The 19979-nt window shown below is 59.6% G+C and overlaps 1 protein-coding gene across 1 annotated transcript; it reads left to right on the forward strand.

Moving 5' to 3' along the window:
- The first annotated feature begins 11694 nt into the window (after window positions 1-11694).
- LOC132527818 (histone H1.10) lies at window positions 11695-13094 on the forward strand. Its single transcript, XM_060163860.1, has one exon. The coding sequence runs from the start codon at window positions 12042-12044 to the stop codon at window positions 12681-12683; it is 642 nt and encodes a 213-aa protein (XP_060019843.1). The 5' UTR covers window positions 11695-12041; the 3' UTR covers window positions 12684-13094.
- Window positions 13095-19979: the final 6885 nt, after the last annotated feature.

Genomic DNA, 19979 nt, shown 5'->3' on the forward strand with positions numbered 1-19979 from the left:
GCAGCTCACGAAACCTGAAAAGAGGCCTCAGCCTCACAGAACCCCAGGGGCCCCTGCCTCTGCCCGCAAACATCCTCCATCCTCTGTGATGTCCCTGCGCGGGGTGCCCTTTCGGCAGGAGCGCCCGTGCGTGGGCAAAGCCACACCGCACACGAGACAGCTCGGCCAGCTCGACTTCTGCTGCCACTCCCCCGTGTATATAGAGAACACGAGCTTCTTCCAAGGTGTGGGAGGCCGCAGTGGTGTGGGGCTAATTTCTTTGGCCATCAAGCCCTAAAAGAGCCAGTGGGCAAGGCCTGCCAGCCTCAGTACCTGAAGGAGGTGGAAGCGGAGGGGGCCAAAGAACACCCCCTCAGGCACCCCTCCCTCCCCCGAGAAAGGCCCCAGACTCAGATTGCCGCCCCCCCCCCCCCCCCCCCCCCCCCGCCCTTGGAGTGGCTCTCACCCACCCAGCATCCCGGAAGCTGGGAAGCCTGCCCCCTGGACCACAGGGAGCCCCAGGGCTCACCTCCTCCCGCTGGGGGCAGGGCAGCGTTTCCACTGCCCCGAGGCAGGCATTCTTTCTCTGGTAATGCCCCCATCCCCCCCCGGAAATCCTAGTACCCGTCAATTATATCCCAATAAAACTGGAAGAAAAAATCCTCATGCCTGGGCTCTACCTTTGGCACTGTGGATTTCACTGTCCTGGGAGAAGGCGCTGGGAGTTTTTAAAGCTCACCAGGTGATCTGAGTGTGCAGCCAGGTTGAGAACCACTCTTCTGGATTGTGACCAATCAGCAGAGGCCGTGGCCCAAGGCTCCTTAGGGAACTAGGAAAGGAGCCGGCGTCACCGTGGTCATCGTGTTCCAGTGTCCGTGGTCCTGCAAGATGACGGGTTGGCAGCAGACAAGTATTAGAGGGCACAGCAGTTGGTTTCTACTTCTGTTTTGTACGTTTCTGGAAAGGGGAAGAGAGAAACCCCCTTCCCTTCTCAGTCAAGGCCTGAAGCCCGAGGAACTACCGTCACACGCCCCTCACTGTGCGCAGGAACCGTCCCCCTGGGAAGTCACACCTGGACCTGGAGGCGCCCAGGGCTCCCCCGAGCAACAGGGCCCCTGAGCTGCCCGCTGGGGCCCCAGAGCAGGGCGCTGGCTTATGCACAAGTGCACGTCGCTGGGTAGCACATAAACCATCCGGAAAGGGGCCAGGAACGAGGTGCAGATTTTCAGGGCTGAGTTTGGGAATCTCAGTGCTGCGCGGATGCTGCCAGAAGCTGCCTTGGAAGCCAAGCTGCTGTGCTGCTCTTTCCACGCTGACCTCTAGGTCCAGGGGGTGGGAGGGGCTTTTGAGAAAGTCGGCTCACAAGTCTGGGGCCAAACTCAAAGCGGGAAGAGTGCACCCTGCGGCTGGCCTGGCACCTGGTGCTGAGGCCCAGAGACCCCCACCTCCCTCTCCATCTCCTTCTAGACTGGTTGCAGATCAGTTTGGTAAAGAATCTTTGGGCAGCCCTTGCTCCTCAGGGAGAAGCAGGTGAGGGAGCTGGGCCAGGCAGGGTCCCACCCTGAGGAGCCCCCAGCCGGCCAGTAACACGGAGGGATCTCTGGGGCTCAGGCACATGCAAAGAACAGTGTCCAGGGGGTCTGCACACAGCAGGCTTAAGTGGAGTTTTCATAAGATCACGGGCAGACAGGGCTGAATCTGCGCTGAAGTCCAGGCTAGCAAGCCAGGCAGGCCAACCCTGAGCTGCAGACGTGCCTTGTCTTAACTTCTTACAATTTTTTCTTTAATCTAAATTTTTTTTTTAATTTTATTTATTTATTTTTGGCTGTGTTGGGTCTTCGTTGCTGCGCATGGGCTTTCTCGGAGTTGCGGCGAGCGGGGGCTACTCTTCATTGTGGTGCGCGGGATTCTCATTGCGGTGGTTTCTCTCATGGCAGAGCACGGGCTCTAGGCGTGTGGGCTTCAGTAGTTGCAGCACGTGGGCTCAGTAGTTGTGGCTCACGGGCTCTGGAACGCTGGCTCAATAGTGGTGGCGCACAGGCTCAGCTGTTCCACGGCATGTGGGATCTTCCCGGGCCAGGGCTCGAACCCGTGTCCCCTGCACTGGCTGGCGGATTCTTAACCACTGTGCCACCAGGGAAGTCTTTTAATCTGAATTTTGAATAATGTTGAGAGAAGAAGAGATTATAGACTAAAAAATGTCATTTTGCCACTTGTCTTCAGAGTGTTCTGCAGCCCGGGGCCTGCCTTCTACCTGGCATAGCAGCGGGGGCTGGGCTCATTGCCCCCTTATGGGCGCACCGTGCCCCTCAGATCACCAGTCCCTCGCAAACCATCTCATTCATTGATATTTTCTACCTGGCCAGGTAGGCCTGTAAGTCTGTGAACCCCGGGACAGATAAAATTAATGCTTTTGTCTTCTGTTTTGGTTTGGACTTTTGTTTTTTTGTTTCCTGGGACAAAATTGGAATAGAAAAGCATCCCAGACAGGTGGACAAGAAAGGCACAGAGGTGTGCAGTGTGGTGGTTCCACATGAGGACAGATCTCTGGTGGTTTACCATCAGGCAAATCTGCGAAGCTCTGGTCCCCAGTGTCCGGTGTCACCACAGGGGCTGGTGGCGTGGATTCCTGACATACAAAGGCCAGCAGGTGCCGACTGTACAGGCCTTGAAGGCAGCATCGGGAGTGGCCAGTGAGGACCAGTTAAAAGGTCACTCTGGAAGCCAGCTCTAGTGGTTCGTGCAGTGGCAGGTCAGGTGTGCACCAGTGGTCACTTGGCCATATCCCGGGAGAAGTCAGCTTTCAGGTTAGCCAGTCCTCTACTGGGGCTGTGGACATCTAAAAATCTGTGCAGGGTGCGGGTCTTGGGAGGAAACCAGCAGTTGGTCTCCTTGGCGGGCGTAGATGTGGCCTAGGCTGTTCTCTGAGCCTACCAGGCAGAGGTCAAAGACCAAGGTCAGCTTTGCAGAGCTTCTGCCATAGCCTGGCTGGGATCTATGGGGGCAAGCAGTCCCCCAGCGGGACGCCTTCGCTGGTGGCTGCCCGGCGGCGTCGGGGGGAGTCTTGCAGCGTCCTTCACAGAACCTCATCTCAGAGCCTCGTCCAGTGCAGCCCCGTGGGGAGTGACCAGAGGGATCTGTGCCCAGGGGACGAAGTCCTGGGGTCTGGCCTCGGTGCCACCCCAGGGAAACCTTGGCAAGGCCTCAGGAGGACCTGTGGCAGGAAAGCTTCAGTGCAGGTCCTGGACCAGCAACAGTACCCAGGGGTCCAAGCTCTCCAGGCTTTGGGTCAATTCCTTTTCCCAAACCTGCCCCAGCATCGACCCTTTGTTAAACGAGAGACTCCCCCCCCCGCCCCTTCCTGTGCCTGTCGAGAAGGGGGTCTGGGGGGTCCCCGTGTTGACATGCGTCTCCGGGCTTGAGGATCCACGCGTCTGGTCCCCGGAGCCGCGCAGCCGGTGGGCTGTTGGGAGGCTGGCAAGCGGTCTCCATGGAGACGGGGCGGGGGCGCGCGCCCAACGCCCGCCGGCCGAGCGCAGTTACCCGCTGGGCAGTCCAGCCGCACGGGCGGGGCGGGAGGGAGGCGAGCGCGGAAGGGCCGGGGACGCGGGTGAGACCACGCGGCGCGCCCCTTAAACCCGGAGGGGGCTTGGGCAGCCGAAAAGGCAGAAGCTGGGCGCCGGCTCCCGCTCCCCCTGACGCAGAGACGAGCATCCTTCCCGAGCATCCCGGGGACCCTTTCCGCTCAGTCCCCTCCACAGCGATTGACCCCGGCCGTGGTCGTTACTCACCCTAAGGATGAAGACTGTCCTTCCCGAGAACTGTCCCCGCTCCCCACACTGAAAGCTGCCCCAAGGCCCCAACCTCTCTCCCGTTTGAAATGCTAGTTCCTCCACTGGAGCCAACCGCTCACCTGTCGAAGGCCTAGGGTCTGGGGGAGGGCAGGGGAAGGTGCTTTCTTGGACTTAACCCCCAGGCTCTCCAGGCGCGCAGTTTAATACCTTGGACAGAAAAAACGGGCCGAATCTCTGTACTCCCTGTGAGGGCCCTTTCTCTGTCACTTATTCAAACAAATGTTTATTGAGCACCTACTGTATGCTAAGTACAGAGAATTCGGTGACCCACACACCAGACAAGCTGACTCCAGGTGGGGAGGAGAGACTAGGCTATAAATGCAAAAGCTCAAGTAGTGATAAGCACTTTAAAGAAAAACTTGTCAAAGTGATGGGGAAAGATGGGGGTGGGTGGCCCTACTTCAGACGGGGTGTTTAGGGAAGGCTTCCCTGAGGTGTTAGTCACCTGACTGGCAAGAAGGAATAGGGCCTGAGAGTCCAAGGAGGAGGGAACAGCAGCACAAAGACACCGCGTGGGGTGGGCCGGCTGTCCAGGGCAGGGACAGGAAGGCAAGCCGCATAAGGCCGTGGGGAGACGCCTGTATTTTATCTTAAGTGTGATGGGAAGCCGCCCGCGTGTTTGAGGGGTGGGCAGGATCTGATGGGGTCCAATGGGGGCTTTGAGAAAACCTTGGCCTCTGTGAAGATGTGGCAACAGGGAGATCCACTCTGAGGCTTTCTCAGTCTTCTGGGGCAGATGGCGCCTAACAGGCAGGTCCAGAGTGAGCTTAGATGCCTCAAGACTGCTTGGCCCTCCTCCGGCTGCCCTTCCGCCGTTCCCTGGCTCCGGGGCCTGGCCCAGATGGAAAGACTTCTGCACCCAAACCAGGCTGGAGCTTGGCGAACACCTGTCCTCATCCTGGGACCTAGCCTTGGCTTTGCTGCCCCTCCCCCGGCCCTGGCTAACTGGACAGATGAAGTGTCAGGAAGGGCAAGAGCCCTGCACTAGGAATCAGACTCGGAGCGCAATCCAGTGGCACCATGTGAGCCCTGCGTCTTCTCTGGACCTCAGGTTCTGCAGGTAAGGTGGGGACAGGGCACCTTGACAGGACTCAAGACAGGGTCGAAGGGTCCTTCCCACTGGATCCATCGACGGTCCCAAAGCGTTCAGGAATTAATATCTGACTAGAGGGAAATAAAGTAAGGGAACTCATTTTTGGAGAGCCGTTTATGTCGAGCTCTAGACTAGGTGTTGGTTTGGTGGCTTGTTTCCCCCTTTCACAAATATAATTCTGAGTCCTGACGGACCTAACTCCTGAGTTTGGAGTTAGATTCCTTTCTAGATTCTCATCATTCAATGCTACACAAGAAAGACAAGCTCTTGGGGGTGGGGGACAGATGCTAAAACAAAAGACAGTTTAGCTACCGAAAACTTATGAGAAAAGGAATGAGGATGACAGGACTGAAGGAGCCGATGGAAGTCAAACCAGGGGTGGGAAGTGGGCTCTGGGAGGGAGGCCGCGGGGAGGGCAGGGGCGCCAGGACATAAAGTCTGAAGAGGTCAGCAGGCCCGAGTGCTGCAGGACGGTTGGGGAGCCCTGGAGGGTCCTGAGCGGGGAGGGCAGGGGCCCGGGCTGGGGGGTGGCAGCCCCCCCGGACAACGGCAGTTAGGGAGTGGAGTCCCAGCCTCTCAGGGCAGCTGTGAGTTGTTCTTGACCAGGAGAGAATGTCGGGATCGCCAGTCACACCGATATGAGCATCTGCGAGCCTCGCAGGCCCCTCGGGCTCTCGGCTCGGCCCTGGGACCGCGCAGACTCGCACTGGGACGGGAAGCCCGCCAGAGTTTGACTCCCATCTCATTCATTCAACGAATATTTATTGAGGACCTACTACGTGCCAGGCCTCGTGCAGCATGGGTTGATCGGGCCCCTGCTCTCCTGGGGGTGGCAGGCATGAGAAAGCGAGAGGTGGTGTAAGACCAAGTGCTAGAAAGTGCGGTGGGGGGGCCGCCTTGAAATGAGGTAAACAGCAAATGCTCTGCCATCTCTTCCTGGCCAGGGGTCACCGGGGACCTTACCCAGTCTCTCCTAGGTCCCGGTTTTCCACCACAGGCAGAAACGCAGCCCCGGCCGCACGGGATGGGTGGATGCCCGGCGCCTGGGCCCAGGCTGCTCTCGCCCCCTGTAGGGCTTTGCGCGTCCCCCCCTCCCCACCCCGGCCCCCACGGGAGCGTCTCCACAGCTGAGGCTGCTTGTAAGAAAGGAGATAAAGCCAAGATTCCCTTGTCGGCGCCTCTGCCCCGCAGGGCGATGATGGAAGATGGTTTCTCTCTTTGTAGCGTTTTGTCCTGGTCGCCGGGGCCCCTCCCCAAATGGTCTCTCCATCGCAAACCCGCCCGGGCTCCTCGGGCCTCAAACCCCGGGCCTTCTGGAGAAGAGATGTCAAGCTCTACCACAGCCCCAGGCTGGAAGACAAGTCTGGCCTCGCCCACTGGGCCGGCTCCCTCGCCGGGGGCACTGGAGCAGGCAGCCTGGGTCCCAGGAGACCCCTGCCCCGCAGACAGGGGGGCCGGCAGCCCGCGTCTCCTGGGCCAGGAGAGTCGCCGGCTCCCCGGTTCTTGAAACAAGGGCCCAAATGCCATCCAACTCCACTGCTCCCCCCAGACCTGGCCCAGCCAGGCAGAGACCCCTGCAGGGGAGGCCCCTGGGGAGGCTGGGCTGGGCAGAGGCTGAAAGGAAGGGCAGGGGAAGGTGGGGACGGCAGGGCCAGGCTGTGAGGGGGGCAGGATGCCACGTCCCTTCACACCCCCAAAGGCTGGTGGCCGCGGCCCAGAAGAGATGGGGGGTCGGGAAGCCCTGAGGAGGCGGCCAGGTCACGGGGGCGGGGGGATGGCGGTGCCTGAAATGGGGCGGGGAGGTGGGGACACACACAGGCCAGGCTGGGTGGAGTCACAGAAGCCGGGATGGGCGTTCATGGGGGACGCGGGTGCGGGGAGGAGGGGGCGCTCGGAGGGCTGCACGGTCGCGGGGCAGCAAGGCTTAACCCGATTTATAACAGTGAATCTGGCGGCTACTTCTGGGCTCGTGAACAAAGGACAGTCACGGAAACACCTTAGTAACAGCCCCGCCTGCCCCGCAGGAGGACACGACCAGACGGCTGGCGCTGCAGCCCTCAGGACAGGCGACCTGGACGCGGACCCGGTGTCCAGAGTCAGCAACATGCAGCCCTGTGCGCGCACAGCTCGCGAGCTGGGGCCAAGGGCGGGGGCTTTGTTTTCACTTCACATCCTTCTACGCCCGTTGGGTTTTATACCACAAATAACTTCACCAAGAAAAAACTACCCAGCACTTAAAGAAATGAAAGGAAAGAAAAGTCAAAGTCCTGGAGAAGGTCCCCAGCTCGGGCACAAGCGGAAGAGGGAGGTGGTAGGACCCCTCCTGGAGCCGAGCCACTGTTCACGTCCCAGGGTACGGGCTCCACTCTCCACGCCGCGCCTCTGATCAGCACTGCAGGCCCGTCTCTAGGATGGGGTCCTTACTCGGCACCCACGGTCCTCAGTCCCCCGGAGTGGGGGCCTCCCTCACTCTGACCCTGACACACAGTGCCAGGGGTTGGCGGGTCCTGCCGAGGTCTGGCTCCTTCCACACTGAGAAGCACCTAAGTCCCTTCTTGACAACCTGCACGTTAAGGACAGCAGCACTTTGGGGGTGTCTGCAGAGGTGGTGGGCAGCCGGGGCCCCGGGGACAGGACAGGACGCGGTGGCAGCTCAGCCCCCCGTTACACCTCCTCTAAGCGTCAGCATCTACTCGTCCGCTCCTTTGATCTCAGCCTCCCGCCTGGCGGTCCCACCCCCGCCCCACCGCCGGCCCTGGGGGTGAGGGGCCAGAGGCCCTCACCACGTCCCCATTCAGGGCTTCACAATACACATTTGCATCTTAAAGGCAACCTCCCCACAGCCTCGTCTGGTGAATTCCCCTTTATCTCCCCTTAAATACTGAAAAGCACTTAATGCCTCTTATTTACATTTCAAACCCCAAACTGGGCCCAGCCCAGGCTAAGGCTGGAGCCAACCTCTCGGTTTAAAACACCTTCTGGGGAGACAAACCCTTTGGCCTCTTAACTGTTACCCCAGCAGCCCAGCCACAGCCGACTGGGCCTTTCCTACAGCAGGCTGGCGACCCCACAGCCCTCTGGGCCTCCCCGCCCGGGGCTCCTGCCCAGGCTGTCAGAAACACTCCGAGGTGGAGGAGCCTCTGTTTGCCCTTTTGTGCGTGCACCCCTTATACAGATGGCAACACTGAGACCACCCGGGGCCCAGGCAGGTGGGTCACACAGGGAGTTTGGGGGAGGGGAGCTCCTGACTCCCAGAGTCCACCTTCCTGCTGCTGCGTCGCCAAGCAGGGTGTGCCCGGGGCTGGGGGCCGGCAAGGAGCAAGGCAGACCCAGCTACGCTCTTGGAGCCCCCCCAGCAATAGGCAAAACAGGGTCAGATGATCGTTAAGTGCTATGAAGAAAATAAAGCAGGGTAATGAGACAGGAATCCCAGAGAGGCATCTTGGCCCGGCTGGCCTGGAGGCTGCACTGAATGGGTTCTGGGTGAAAGGAGCTAGCCACACAGCAGGTGCGAAGGGCCCAAGGTGGGAGCCCCTGGTGTGTGGGAGGAACAAAAAGCCTGGAGAGGGAGGGCGGCAAGCGCGGCGGCTGGGGGAGAAGAGCACGCAGGCACCTATGGGTGGGGGGAGAGGGAAGAAGAGATGAGGAGGGGCCCATGCTTTCTGCACGTTTGGGGAGAAGCAGGATTGCAAGAGAAAATGGGGAGTTTTTGTTTCAGCGAGGACACAGAAGAGATGCTTTTTAGACATCCCAGGGGAAGTGGCGGGCAGTCCGCGGCACCTGTTACTCGGGAGAGACACAGAAATGGGCGTCACCAGCGTACGGATGGTGTTTGGAGCCCAGGACTGGAGGAGCCTGCCTAGGGAGAATATGCACCCCCGGCCCTGGGGAAGGGGTGGCCCTCTCCACCAGGCCCTGGCCAATTCCAGGTGCTCCTTTTCCCATATTTTGGCATTTTCCCATTGGCCACGTGAGGCCTTCCCCACCTGTGACGTCCTTAGAAGGATGGCAGGGGCTACCCAGGCGTGTTCGGTTCAAGAGGCATCCCTGAAGGCCTAGCGTCCTGGAGAACTGGGTAAGGCTGCTAACTGCCACCCAGGCCTCCGTGTCCTCACTTGTATAATGAGGTCACTGGGAGGAAATCGCCTCCCTGCCCACACCCCAAGCCTAGAATTAGTATCCCTGAGCCCTGGGCCCCAGGCAGCAACCCGCCTCCGGGCAGGCCAAGGAGCCCAGCAGGGCCGGTGTGTCCTCCCTGTGGACTGCCTTCCTGCATGTGTCCATTCCCTGCTTTGATTCCTTCTCTCCTCCAGTTACGGCCAGGCCTCCCCCAGGGCAAGGGAGCCTCCCGGCACCCTTCACTGAACTCTTACTCAGGCCCTGCACCCTCTGCCCACTCCCCCCAACCCACCCCGATCAAGTCTTCAGATTTTTAAAAGGGAAATCTGAAATCTGGACTGCATTTTTACTGAAATCGCCTGATTTTTAAATCCTGGAAGTCATTTAGGTCTTAGTAAAACACCAGGCGAAACAGGCAGGGTCCAGGCAGAGGGTCTCAGAAGCCGGCTCTGAGGGAGCCGCACTGGACAGACCGGCCCTTCTTTCTTGAAACTCTCTCCTCCTCGGCTTCCAGGACACCAGCCACGCCTGGCCGTCCCTTCCCCTCTGACCGTTCTTTCTCTGTCTCCAATGGGCAGCCTCCCTCTCCAGCCAGCCCCACGTCCTTCCTTCCCCTCCGATGACCCGGGGAGACAGCCCTCACCCCGCCTGCTGCTGCAACCAGCTCGATTCACATTTCCAGCGACCTGGCCCCCTCCACGGCGATGGCTGGGCAGGTTTCAGTCGGGGGTCCTTCTGGGCTATCACCCTCTGCTCTCCCTTTGACCTTTCAGAGACCCAAGCTGGAGCCCCTCGTGCCAGTCGCCCGAGGGCCCTGGGCCAGCTCTCTCGTGGGCACCCTTGCTCCCACTCGACCTCAGTGCGCCCTGGTCCTCCTGGGAGGGCCGCCACGCCCACCCCCAGCACACCCACCCTCTGCTCACTCCCAGGGCTTCTGCTCCCAGGCAGACCCCTCGGGGGCACGGGGTCTACACCTCGCTGCTTCTCACCCTGCACACACCCTGCATCTTCGGAATCCGAGGTCTTTGCTCAAGCCATGCAGTATCTGCAAGCTCCTTGCCACTGCTCCCCATTCCTCCCAAGGCTCAGCTCTCACAGACCCGTGTGTCCCACCCCCCCCCCCCACGTTAGGAACTTCGGATGGTCTTTCGTCACCTGGGCTGGGCTCGCTAAGCGGCCCTCCCCCCTGGGAGAGGATCTTGGCCTTCTCTGCAGGAGCCCGGGCTGAGATCCATCTTCCCTCTCCTACGGGCTGCACTCTCTGCCCCCTTTTGTGGCTCAAGCCCCTGACCCCCGCAAACACCCCACCAGCCTCAATTTCCTTCTCCCCTGGGGCTTATTCCCCAGCTTGTCGGAAAACAAATGGGGGCCGGACAAGCGCTGTGACAGGGGGAAGCACAGACCGCTCAGGGGGCCTGCTGGGTCAGAAGGCACGAAACGCACCCCGCTTTTTTGGCTTTCACGGGCTGCACCTCTTCTCACCCCTGGAGCTCCAGTCCAACCCCCACCCCGTCCCACCCCCTCTCCTCCATGCTCGGGCCTCAGGGAACTGTTTATCCTGCCGTGGCCGTGGCCGCGGCCGCAGGATCCGGGCCTAAATCACTCACCCCAAAGGGATCCGCCCTCCTCCCGGAGCGTCTCCCCGTGGCCTCAGCTCCCCAAGTGGGGGCTCCTTTGGCTTCGAGAAAGATGGTCCAGCGCCTCCTTCGCACCCCCAATACTGGACCCAGTGGCAGGGCCACCAGATTTGCACAAGCCTCCGCGTGGTACCCGGAGAGGGAGCCCCCGCTCTCAACTGCGCTCCCCACACGGGAGGGGGAGGGGTGTGGCCCGGAACGAGGAGCAACTCCCCTCCCCCATCCTCTCCGGGAAACCGTCCGGAGTCCGCGGCCTTCCCCTCTCTCCCAGCCGGAGCCGCCATTTGGCTTTGGGGGGAATGATGGAGGCTGCTCACCCACCATAAAATGGGGCACTTGTAGCATCTGCGGCGGGGGGGGGGGACGGCGGCTAGGAAATGTCCCCAGAGAAGCACCTGCGGTCTTCTCCGCCGCCTCCCGCGTCCTGCCCAGGCCCCCGAGGCGTAAGGAGACCCCGGGCGCGCAGGGGAGGGCGCCAGCATCCGCTCTCCTCTTGCACTCTGGCGGAGACCCCCCTCGAAGCCGTCCCGGCTCCCTCCACACTGCCCTAGCCGACCGCGTGAGGGCGTGCCCTGTGTTAGTTCGGACAAATTAAAGCGCGTCTAGCGGGCAGGCCAGGGCCCCCCCGGACGCGGTCTGGCCTTGGGGGCCCGTGGACCACTCTTGGCTGACTGCCGCCGAGCTCCGGGCCGCGAGGCCTCCCCGGGGGCCCGCGCTATTCGGCCCTAAACGGGGTGCCCCCCTCCTCTCGCGCTCCCGCAGCCTAGGGTGCGCCCCTCCGTTCCCCTCTGCCGAGCCCTCCCTGGGCGCGGGCCGCCTCTCCGCCACGCCGCAGGCTCGGGCCCTGTCCGGGGCGCACGGCGGCGGGCGCGGCGGCGCCGGGGAGGCGCGGTCTGGGAAGCCAGCGGCCGGGGAAGGGGCTCCAAGAAGCACAAGTTGGCGCTGGCCCCGGACCAGGCTGTTGTTGTTCTCAACGTGGTCCGCCGTAGAGCCATAAAAGCAGAGCGGGGCGCCCTCCTCGCCAGAGCCCAGCGCGCACGCCCAACGAGCTCTGGCGGAGGCGGCGACGCTCGCGAGGCCGACTAAACCCGCTCCGAGACGATCCCCACTCCGGCTACCTCGCGTCGGACTCCTGCGCTCCGGCCGACCCCGCGCCGGCCCCGGCTCGGGACCCCCGCTCCGGCCGCCCCGGCCCCCACCCCAGCCCTGCCGCCCGGCCCCAGGCACGGCCGCGGCCGCTCCCGCCTGGAGCCGCCGCGCGCCCCCAGCCCCCCGGCGCCCCCGCGGCCCCTCGCCTTTCTCTTCCCGGCGCGGCCCCCGGGCTTCCGCGCCCCGCCCGCCACCAACCCGCTCGCCACCATGTCTGTGGAGCTGGAGGAGGCCCTGCCGCTAACGACCGCCGAGGGGGCGGCCAAGAAGGCGGCCAAGGCCGGCGGCTCGACCTCGCTGTCCCCGTCCAAAAAAAGGAAGAATAGCAAGAAGAAGAACCAACCAGGAAAATACAGCCAGCTGGTGGTGGAGACCATCCGCCGACTGGGCGAGCGCAACGGCTCGTCGCTGGCCAAGATCTACGCGGAGGCCAAGAAGGTGGCATGGTTCGACCAGCAAAACGGGCGCACCTACCTCAAGTATTCCATCAAGGCGCTGGTGCAGAACGATACGCTGCTGCAGGTGAAGGGCACTGGCGCCAACGGTTCCTTCAAGCTCAACCGCAAGAAGCTGGAGGGCGGCGGGGAGCGGCGCGGAGCCCCAGCGCCCGCCTCCGCCCCGGCGCCTGCTGCGCATAAGGCCAAGAAGGCGGCCCCGAGCGCGGCCCCTGCGCGGCGCGCGGACAAGAAGCCCGCCAAGGGCCCGCAGCCCGAGAAGCGCTCGCACAAGAAGGGTGCCGCCTCCAAGAAGGACAAAGGCAGCAAGGCCAAGAAGGCGGCAGCCGCGGGCGGCAAGAAGGTGAAGAAGGCGGCCAAGCCCAGCGTGCCCAAAGTGCCCAAGGGCCGCAAGTGAACGCGGGGTACCGGCGCCCGCTTTTCCACCCCGACTGCACGTAGGTTTTGCGCGGGGCACCGGCCCGGGCCGCCGCGCGCGCTCCGACTTCAGGGGACCCGGGCCCGCACCGGCCTGCCCATCCCCCGCGTGGGAGCGTTTTTTTGTTTGCTTTAGATTTTTGAAACGGCCCTGGCGATGCTCCTATTGGCTCTCGCCCTTAGCAACGGGTGTCGCCTTGGTTACCGGGCCCCGAAGGCCGCGCCGCGCCTGCGCGCGAGGACGCGAGGCCGCTCAGTCCTTCCCGCCCCCGCCCTGCCTGTTTCCGGGCGCGCGCCGAGCAATGGCGCGGGGCCGCGCGGCGCTCTTTTTTCTCGTCGCCGTTTTTGGGACACAATAAATTGGGCACAATAAATTGTTTAAACCTTTGAACCGCTCTTGTTTTCTTCCGAGTGGAGTAGGGTTGGGCGTGGCCGCCTCGGGGCTTGGGCTGGATGGGGGGCGGGTCCCCAGCATCCCGGATCCGTTAGAGGTGCCCGGCATGAGAGGGAGCCGGTTGGTCCCCGAAGGAGGTGCGGAGTTTACCTTGGTAGATAGGCAGTTGGGTCCACCGCCTGGGGGGCGGGGGAGCGGGGGCTTTGCGGGGTCTGCGGGTTAGAGACCTTCACGTCTCACAAGGTCACCGCACGCTGGGCCCTCACAGAGCTTACTGCGAATTCAGTGAGACTTCGTGTTACTCTGACAGGGACAGTGGAGCCAGGTTTTGGTTCACTCACCACTAACAGGTGTGGTCTGAGCAAGGCTCTGACCCTCCTGGAGCTTGTAAGTTACTCTGGAGTGCACACGGGACCCAGGGTTACAGACAAATTGGCAGGAATGACCCTCAACCCTGGGACACCCTCCCACCCTTCGTGTCCATCTTATGGAATAGTTGTGCCTCTAGTTGGGCACTAGACTTGAGGCCTATTCTGACAGATGCTCCTATGAAGGGACAACCCTCCAAAACAGGGAGAGCCCTGGAGCAGTGGAAAGCCAGACAGCATTCTAGGGTAGTGCATATGCACAGACCAGGCTGAGCAAGTAGGTGAGAGAGCTGCAGGGGATCTCGCCTAGAGAAGAGGCCCTGGCCGGCAAGTGACCCTGACCAAGGCCTGGCAGCCACTACCCTCCTCTAGCACACAGGCTGGGTAACAGGGCAGACCCTTCCCACGTTGAGCAAGTGGCCAGCCAGTCCCACTTCAAGTCTCTCTCCACCCTGCTGCAGGTTCTCCCCACTGCTTCCTGCCGCAGGGAACTGCAGGGCCAACTGCCAATGTGTTATTGCCCTGGCCTGGGCCCAGGGCACACAGCAGCGGGCCAAACCAGCACAGGTGCCTGCCCTGCCCACGCTTCCAGTGTGGGAGAAGTGGGGAGACAGAAGTCACAGGGGTGCCACATCATTGCCCTCAAGGCAGAAGCTCGGAGAGAGAGACTTGAGAGCCAGATGGGGCCCTGATCCGGCTGGCATTAGGGCAAAGGCTGTTTTCAGTTCTTGGGAACTCCACCCACCTTGTCAGCCCATGTCCTGGCCACTTACTGATCAGTAACAGCTTCATCTACTTTGCAGTTTTGATTTTGGGGCAGTGTGCCCAGTGCCCTGCTGCAGGGCCACCGTGCCAGCCTCGGCCGGTCCCAAGCTGCCTGCAGAGCCAAGCAATAGGCCACCAGCAGCTAGCAGCAGTGAGAGGCCGCAGCCTCCCCAGGGTTCTGGGGGATGGCGCTCCTGGCCAGCTAAACGGGAGCCCTCCCATTCCACACCCTCTTTCCCTAAACCAGAAACCCAAGCCCAGATGCCACCTGGGCTCACCCCAGTTGTCCAAGTCAGCATCTGAGGCTGGGGCCTGGGGCTTGGGTTTCTGACACTCTCCTAGGTTGCCCTGAGGTTCAGAGAGGGTTGGAAGGGCTGCAGGGACCTGGGCACGTGGACACTGCTCCTTCCTGCCCAACCCTTCACACTGAGCCACCTCCCCTTCCCAGAGTCCTCCCTGACCAAAGCTCCACCCCTACTGACTCTTTATCCTTTGAAGACATCCCGTGAGCTCCAAGGCCCCAAAGTGCCCTTCAGGTTGGCCTTATGCCACACTGTCCTTCCAGATTTCCCACTGAAATCCGCCCTTCACTGCTCACACCACCTGGCTCTTCCAGCAGCCTCTGGCCCTGATGCTGCCCCCCACACCCTTGTCACCACCGCCCCCCTCCATTCTTTGAAGTCTTAGCCTCTGGCTTGTTGTCCACGCCAAGGCCTATCTTCTCCAGGTAGCATCTCTCATTCTTCTGATAATAAAAAACACTTTAATTTTCTTCTGGAGACAAACCGCTCCCCTACTCTCAGGCCACATGGCTCTGGGGGGTCTGACCCTACCAGTCCCAGGGATGGTTGCGTGACCAAAGACCTGGCTGTTGGGTGTTTAGTCTGTTCCTTGGCCACAATGATTGGAGAAACTGGTTCTTGACCCCAGTGAGTTCAATGAGTCAATCCTGAGACTTCCTGGAACTAGTGAGAAAGAGGTGCTCTCTCACCCAGGATCACTAAGGGTAGGGACACTGGGGCCAGAGCTGCCAGTGGCCATCTTTGTCAACACATAGGGAAAACCCACCTGAAAAAAGAGCCAAGACATAAAGGTGGAGCCAAGAACTAAGGATATTAATGCAGCGTCTGGATCCAGCCATGCCTGAAGCTACATAGACCTGGCTATTCTGTGAGCTGATACTTGCTTTTCACATAAGCTAGTTGAAATTGGGTTTATGTCCCTTGCAATCTGGTCTCTCATTCCTTTAACTCACTTTATCCTCCCATGCCCATATCCTGGACCTTGTCATCTATTCAAATTGCTTTTCCTCAAAACCACTCTCCTAGGGTCCCACTGTCCTCCACCCACAGGTCCCCCACCTTCCCAACTTGCTCACTCAGACCCTTCGGCCGAGCTGCATCTCTGTAGGTGGGCCCCACATCCTGAAGTTGAACGAACGCTCGGCGTGTGCCAGGCACTCTGAGGAAGGGCAGAGACCTCAGCCTCAAGACAGCCCAGCGAGGGAGGTGTTCCAACACTCACCTTACTGGTGCTGAAGGTGTATTTTCTGCCCTGACACCACACTCAGCTCCTGCACACAGCGGGGGAGCTCATTTACTTACTGTGTCTCTTGGATTTGGCTTCAAGGGGCCTCAATTCCAGGTGAACACTGAAGGCACGTGACACTGAGGCCCTGGAGGAGGTATCCATTGTGCAGCAAAGGAGACAAAGGACTAGGTGGTTTTCTTGTCTGTAAGATAGGGCACAGCAACAGTCCACGCCCACACCCACCGATGGAGGGGAGTTAGGTGGGGGGCCCACAGAGGATGAGGTCAGGGTTCTGAGCCTGGGTCCACCATGGTCTTTTCTCTGGAAGAGAAAAAAACAAGAGAAAAAACAAGACTGTTTTCTCCAAGCCTCAGTGCCCTCACCTATAAACAGAGCCAAAAAAGATTTCTCTTACTCACCTGCTGACCAGGGCAGTCTGAACACACCACCCCTGGCCAGAGTCTCAGGTTTCGGTCTCTTGCACCCCTTGGGTAGCGCTCTCTCCTCCTGTGAAGCCGCTTCCTTCCTCTCACAGGGCTGGGACCCTGCCTCCCTGTGAACCTCCTCAGGATCTCGGGTCTACCCTCTGCACTCCTGGGTTCTACTTCTCCCTGGGCCCCGGACAGCTCTGCACACACTGCAAAGGCCCCTTTCCAGGTCGAGCAGCCTGAGCGACCCAAAGGATGGGGTCTCCACCCATTCAACTGCTGGGGACCAACCCAGCTAAAGCTGTCCTCTGCCAGGGCAGGGCCTGGCACTTAGCACAGGACTGAAACCCATGTCCATGTTGCCTCTGACCTTGGCGATGAGGGTATCCTGCAGAAGCTGAGACCTTTCATCCAGAGCTCAACATGTCCACACCTGGCCCAGTAGTCAGAAAAACTGAAGCAGAGTCCAGGGAAAGTAGAGTAATTGCAGGCCCAGGTGCCACTTCCCAGCAAGGAGGTAAATCAGCAGCTCACCAACCAAAATGGTTGCTCCCTTCCAAATCTGGCAAGAATCTGCCTGTGGCCCACCCTACCGGGAAACCTAGCAGCGAGGGCGCTCTGGGAGAGGTAGTGCAGTGCAGCCAAACTGACACAGTACGAAGCCATCATGGTTGCCCACTACAGAATGGGTGCGTGTGAACTGCACCAGGGTCTCAGACACAGAGGTGCACAGGCCCCAGGCCGGGCAGGACAGCCTGACCAACTGGAGGACACAGACCCCCCTGAAGAGGGGCAGTGACCACCCAGTCCTGCTGATGGTCTCCAGGCAGCAATGCAGCGGAATGTGGACAGAGCTTCCCACCTTCTCAGACCTATTAGGAGCACCTCCTGAAAGCTTCTGATTTCCCCTCCCGAGGCATGGAGGGGCGTGGGCCATCCAGGGAGGCCTGGCAGGAGGGTGCCCCGGCCGGCAGTGGTCCCACACGGGGCTCAGTCATCAGAGCCACCTCCTGAGAATTTTTTAATTATTTCTTTTGGCTGCGTTGGGTCTTTGTTGCTGCACGCGGGCTTTCTCTAGTTGCGGTGAGCAGGGCCACTCTTCGTTGCGGTTCGTGGGCTTCTCATTGTGGTGGCTTCTCTTGTTGCACAGCACGGGCTCTAGGCATGCAGGCTTCAGTAGTTGTGGCGTGCAGGCTCAGCAGTTGTGGCTCGAGGGCTCTGGAGCGCAGGCTCAGTAGTTGTGGCGCATGGGCTTAGTTGCTCCGCAGCATGTGGGATCTTCCCGGACCAGGGCTTGAACCCGTGTCCCCTGCATTGGCAGGTAGATTCTTAACCACTGTGCCACCATGGAAGTCCCTCCTGAGAATATTTTATGTGGAAACTATAAACTTCTTTTTGTGAAACCTCCCACTTTTAAAATGTGGGCTTAAAAAAAGAAATACTCCACCTCACACCCATTAGGATGGCTACCATTAAAAAAAAAAAAGTGTTGGTGAGGGTGTGGAGAAACTGGAACTTTGTGCCCTGTTGGTGGGAATGTAAGATGTTGCAGCTGCTGGAAAACGGTATGGAGGTTCCTCAATCAAACATAGAATTGATCCAGCAATTTTACCTCTGGGGACACACCCAAAAGCACTGAAAACAGTGACTCAAAGAGAGATTCGCACACCCATGTTCATAGCAACGCTATTCACAACAGCCAAAAGGCGGAAGCAACCCAGGTGTCTGTCAATGGATGATGGACGAACAAAGTGTGGTCTCTACACACAATGGAATATTATTCAGTCTTAAAAGGAAGTTCTGACACTTGAGACAACACGGATGAACCTGGAAGACAGCGTGCTCAGTGAAATAAGCCAGTCACAAAGGGACAAGTATGATCCCACTTATATGAGGTCCCTAGAGGAGTCAGCTTCACAGAGACAGGAAGTAGGGTGGTGGGTGCCAGGGGCTGGCGGGGGATGGAGAGTTAGTGTTTAATGGGCTCAGAATTTCAGTTTTGCAAGATGAAAAGAGTTCTGCGGATGGATGGTGGTAATGGTTGCACAATAATGTGAATGTATTGTATTTATACCACTGAACTGGACACTTAATGGTTGAGATGGTAAATCTTACGTCCTGTGTATTTTACCACAACTAAAAATAAATAAACACTGTATGGCCCAAGCAAAATCACGTGTGACTCCATGTGGCCTTCGGTCCCCACCTCTGCGATCACTCAACTGGATCTTCTGTGTGGGCTGTTCTGGCTGCGTCACGAGACAAGAAGCTTCGAATGGTGGTGTCCTAATGGAGCCGGAGCCAAAGGACGCCACACAGTGGTGACAGCAGAGACCAGGCTGCCCGTGCTGAGGGCCTGCACCAGGGTGACCACCTCCTCCCACAGGGCTGCTCCTAGGACCCCAGAGCCTCGCACAGTGCACCCTGCACATATGTGCTTCCCTATTCTCACTCACCTCCTCTTGCCTCTCCCAGCTCCTGGCTTTCTTCCGGCTGCCTCCATCAGGGGCAAAAAGTGTGGCACTGGGGCCCTGCCCCAGCCTGGCTGCCCTATAAAACTTTTTGTGTTATTCAGTGTGATTATCCAACCCCTTTCACCGAAGCCCCAGCTCCTCCAAACAGTCCTTCAGCTTCCGCTGCCTGCTGGGAGTGTTGCCTGCGGAGCCTGCAGCATGCCTCTCTTCCCTGGAGCCCCGGGACGCAAGGGGGACCCTCACCCATCACCACATGAGGGACACCATGACAAGAGGTAGGTTCTCGGTCTCCAACAACCAGCGCCTGTGGCTGTGGGATCCTGGGAGTTCAACTGTGAGCACCTACTCTCCTGATTCAGAGACAGGCAAACCAAGTCTCAGAGAGAGCCAAGGACTTGGTCGGTTTTGTATGTACTAGGGACCCTTCCATACAGCCCGAGCCAAAGCTCCTTTCCCCAGGGAATGAGGTTCCACACCTCCCATCGCGGACTGCTCCTCATTCTGGCTAAGAAGAGGTAGAGAGTCTGAGTCCACGCATTACCCTCTCTGGTTCCCACCACCGACCTACCCTCTGGGCTCTCCTGGCAGCAAGCAGGGTCTTGTCTAAACTCTCCAAACTGAGACACCGTCCCCAGGCCAGGAGCCCCTCAGATCTGCCCTCAACTTACCTATGCCAAGCTGTGCGCTGTGGGCCAAGCCCCTCCCTTGCCTGCGTCTGTTCTTCTTGCTTCTATACAAAGCAGGACTGTGCTTCAGGTACACAAGCTTTGCAAGAAGAGATGGATCCAGAGGGACCGCAGACAGCAGCGGGGGAGACACCCGTCTACTAGAATCTGGAGTCTAGGGGACCCTCTGCCTGCTCTAAGGCTTCAGAGCAGGAAAGGGTCCCCTAAGGCCTGGAGCAAGCCTGGTCATCGTGCAGGTAGGGTGGGGTGAGGAGGGCCTGCCAGCTGGGAGCCCAGCTGAGAGGCCAGACAGCCTCATTCAAGAGCTGTACCTCCTGCCCTGAGAACAGTTGGGGTCCTGGTCTACTAGATCACACCATGAAAGGAGACCCAGCGCAGCCAAAAATAAAAAATAATAAAAAAAAAGAATAATTAAAAAAAAAGGAAGAGCAGGGCAGGACAGGATGCTATGCTGCTCTAACAAGCAGGAGTAAGTATTGGCAAAAGGTGGGAAAACGGTAATCACATGCCCCTGAAACTAGTGAAAATTTGGAGAGCAACTTGGCAATACCTAGTAAAGCTGATGACTCAGATAGGGGGAGAAAACTGCCGAAGGAAATGGCCAAGATGATACCATTTATGTAAACCTGAA

Source organism: Lagenorhynchus albirostris, chromosome 10, assembly GCF_949774975.1.
Source record: "Lagenorhynchus albirostris chromosome 10, mLagAlb1.1, whole genome shotgun sequence".
Lineage (NCBI taxonomy): Eukaryota > Metazoa > Chordata > Mammalia > Artiodactyla > Delphinidae > Lagenorhynchus > Lagenorhynchus albirostris.

Bases quoted from the DNA above. Each gene is read 5' to 3' on its own strand.
- LOC132527818 (XM_060163860.1), top strand. From the start codon at position 12,042: ATGTCTGTGGAGCTGGAGGAGGCCCTGCCGCTAACGACCGCCGAGGGG.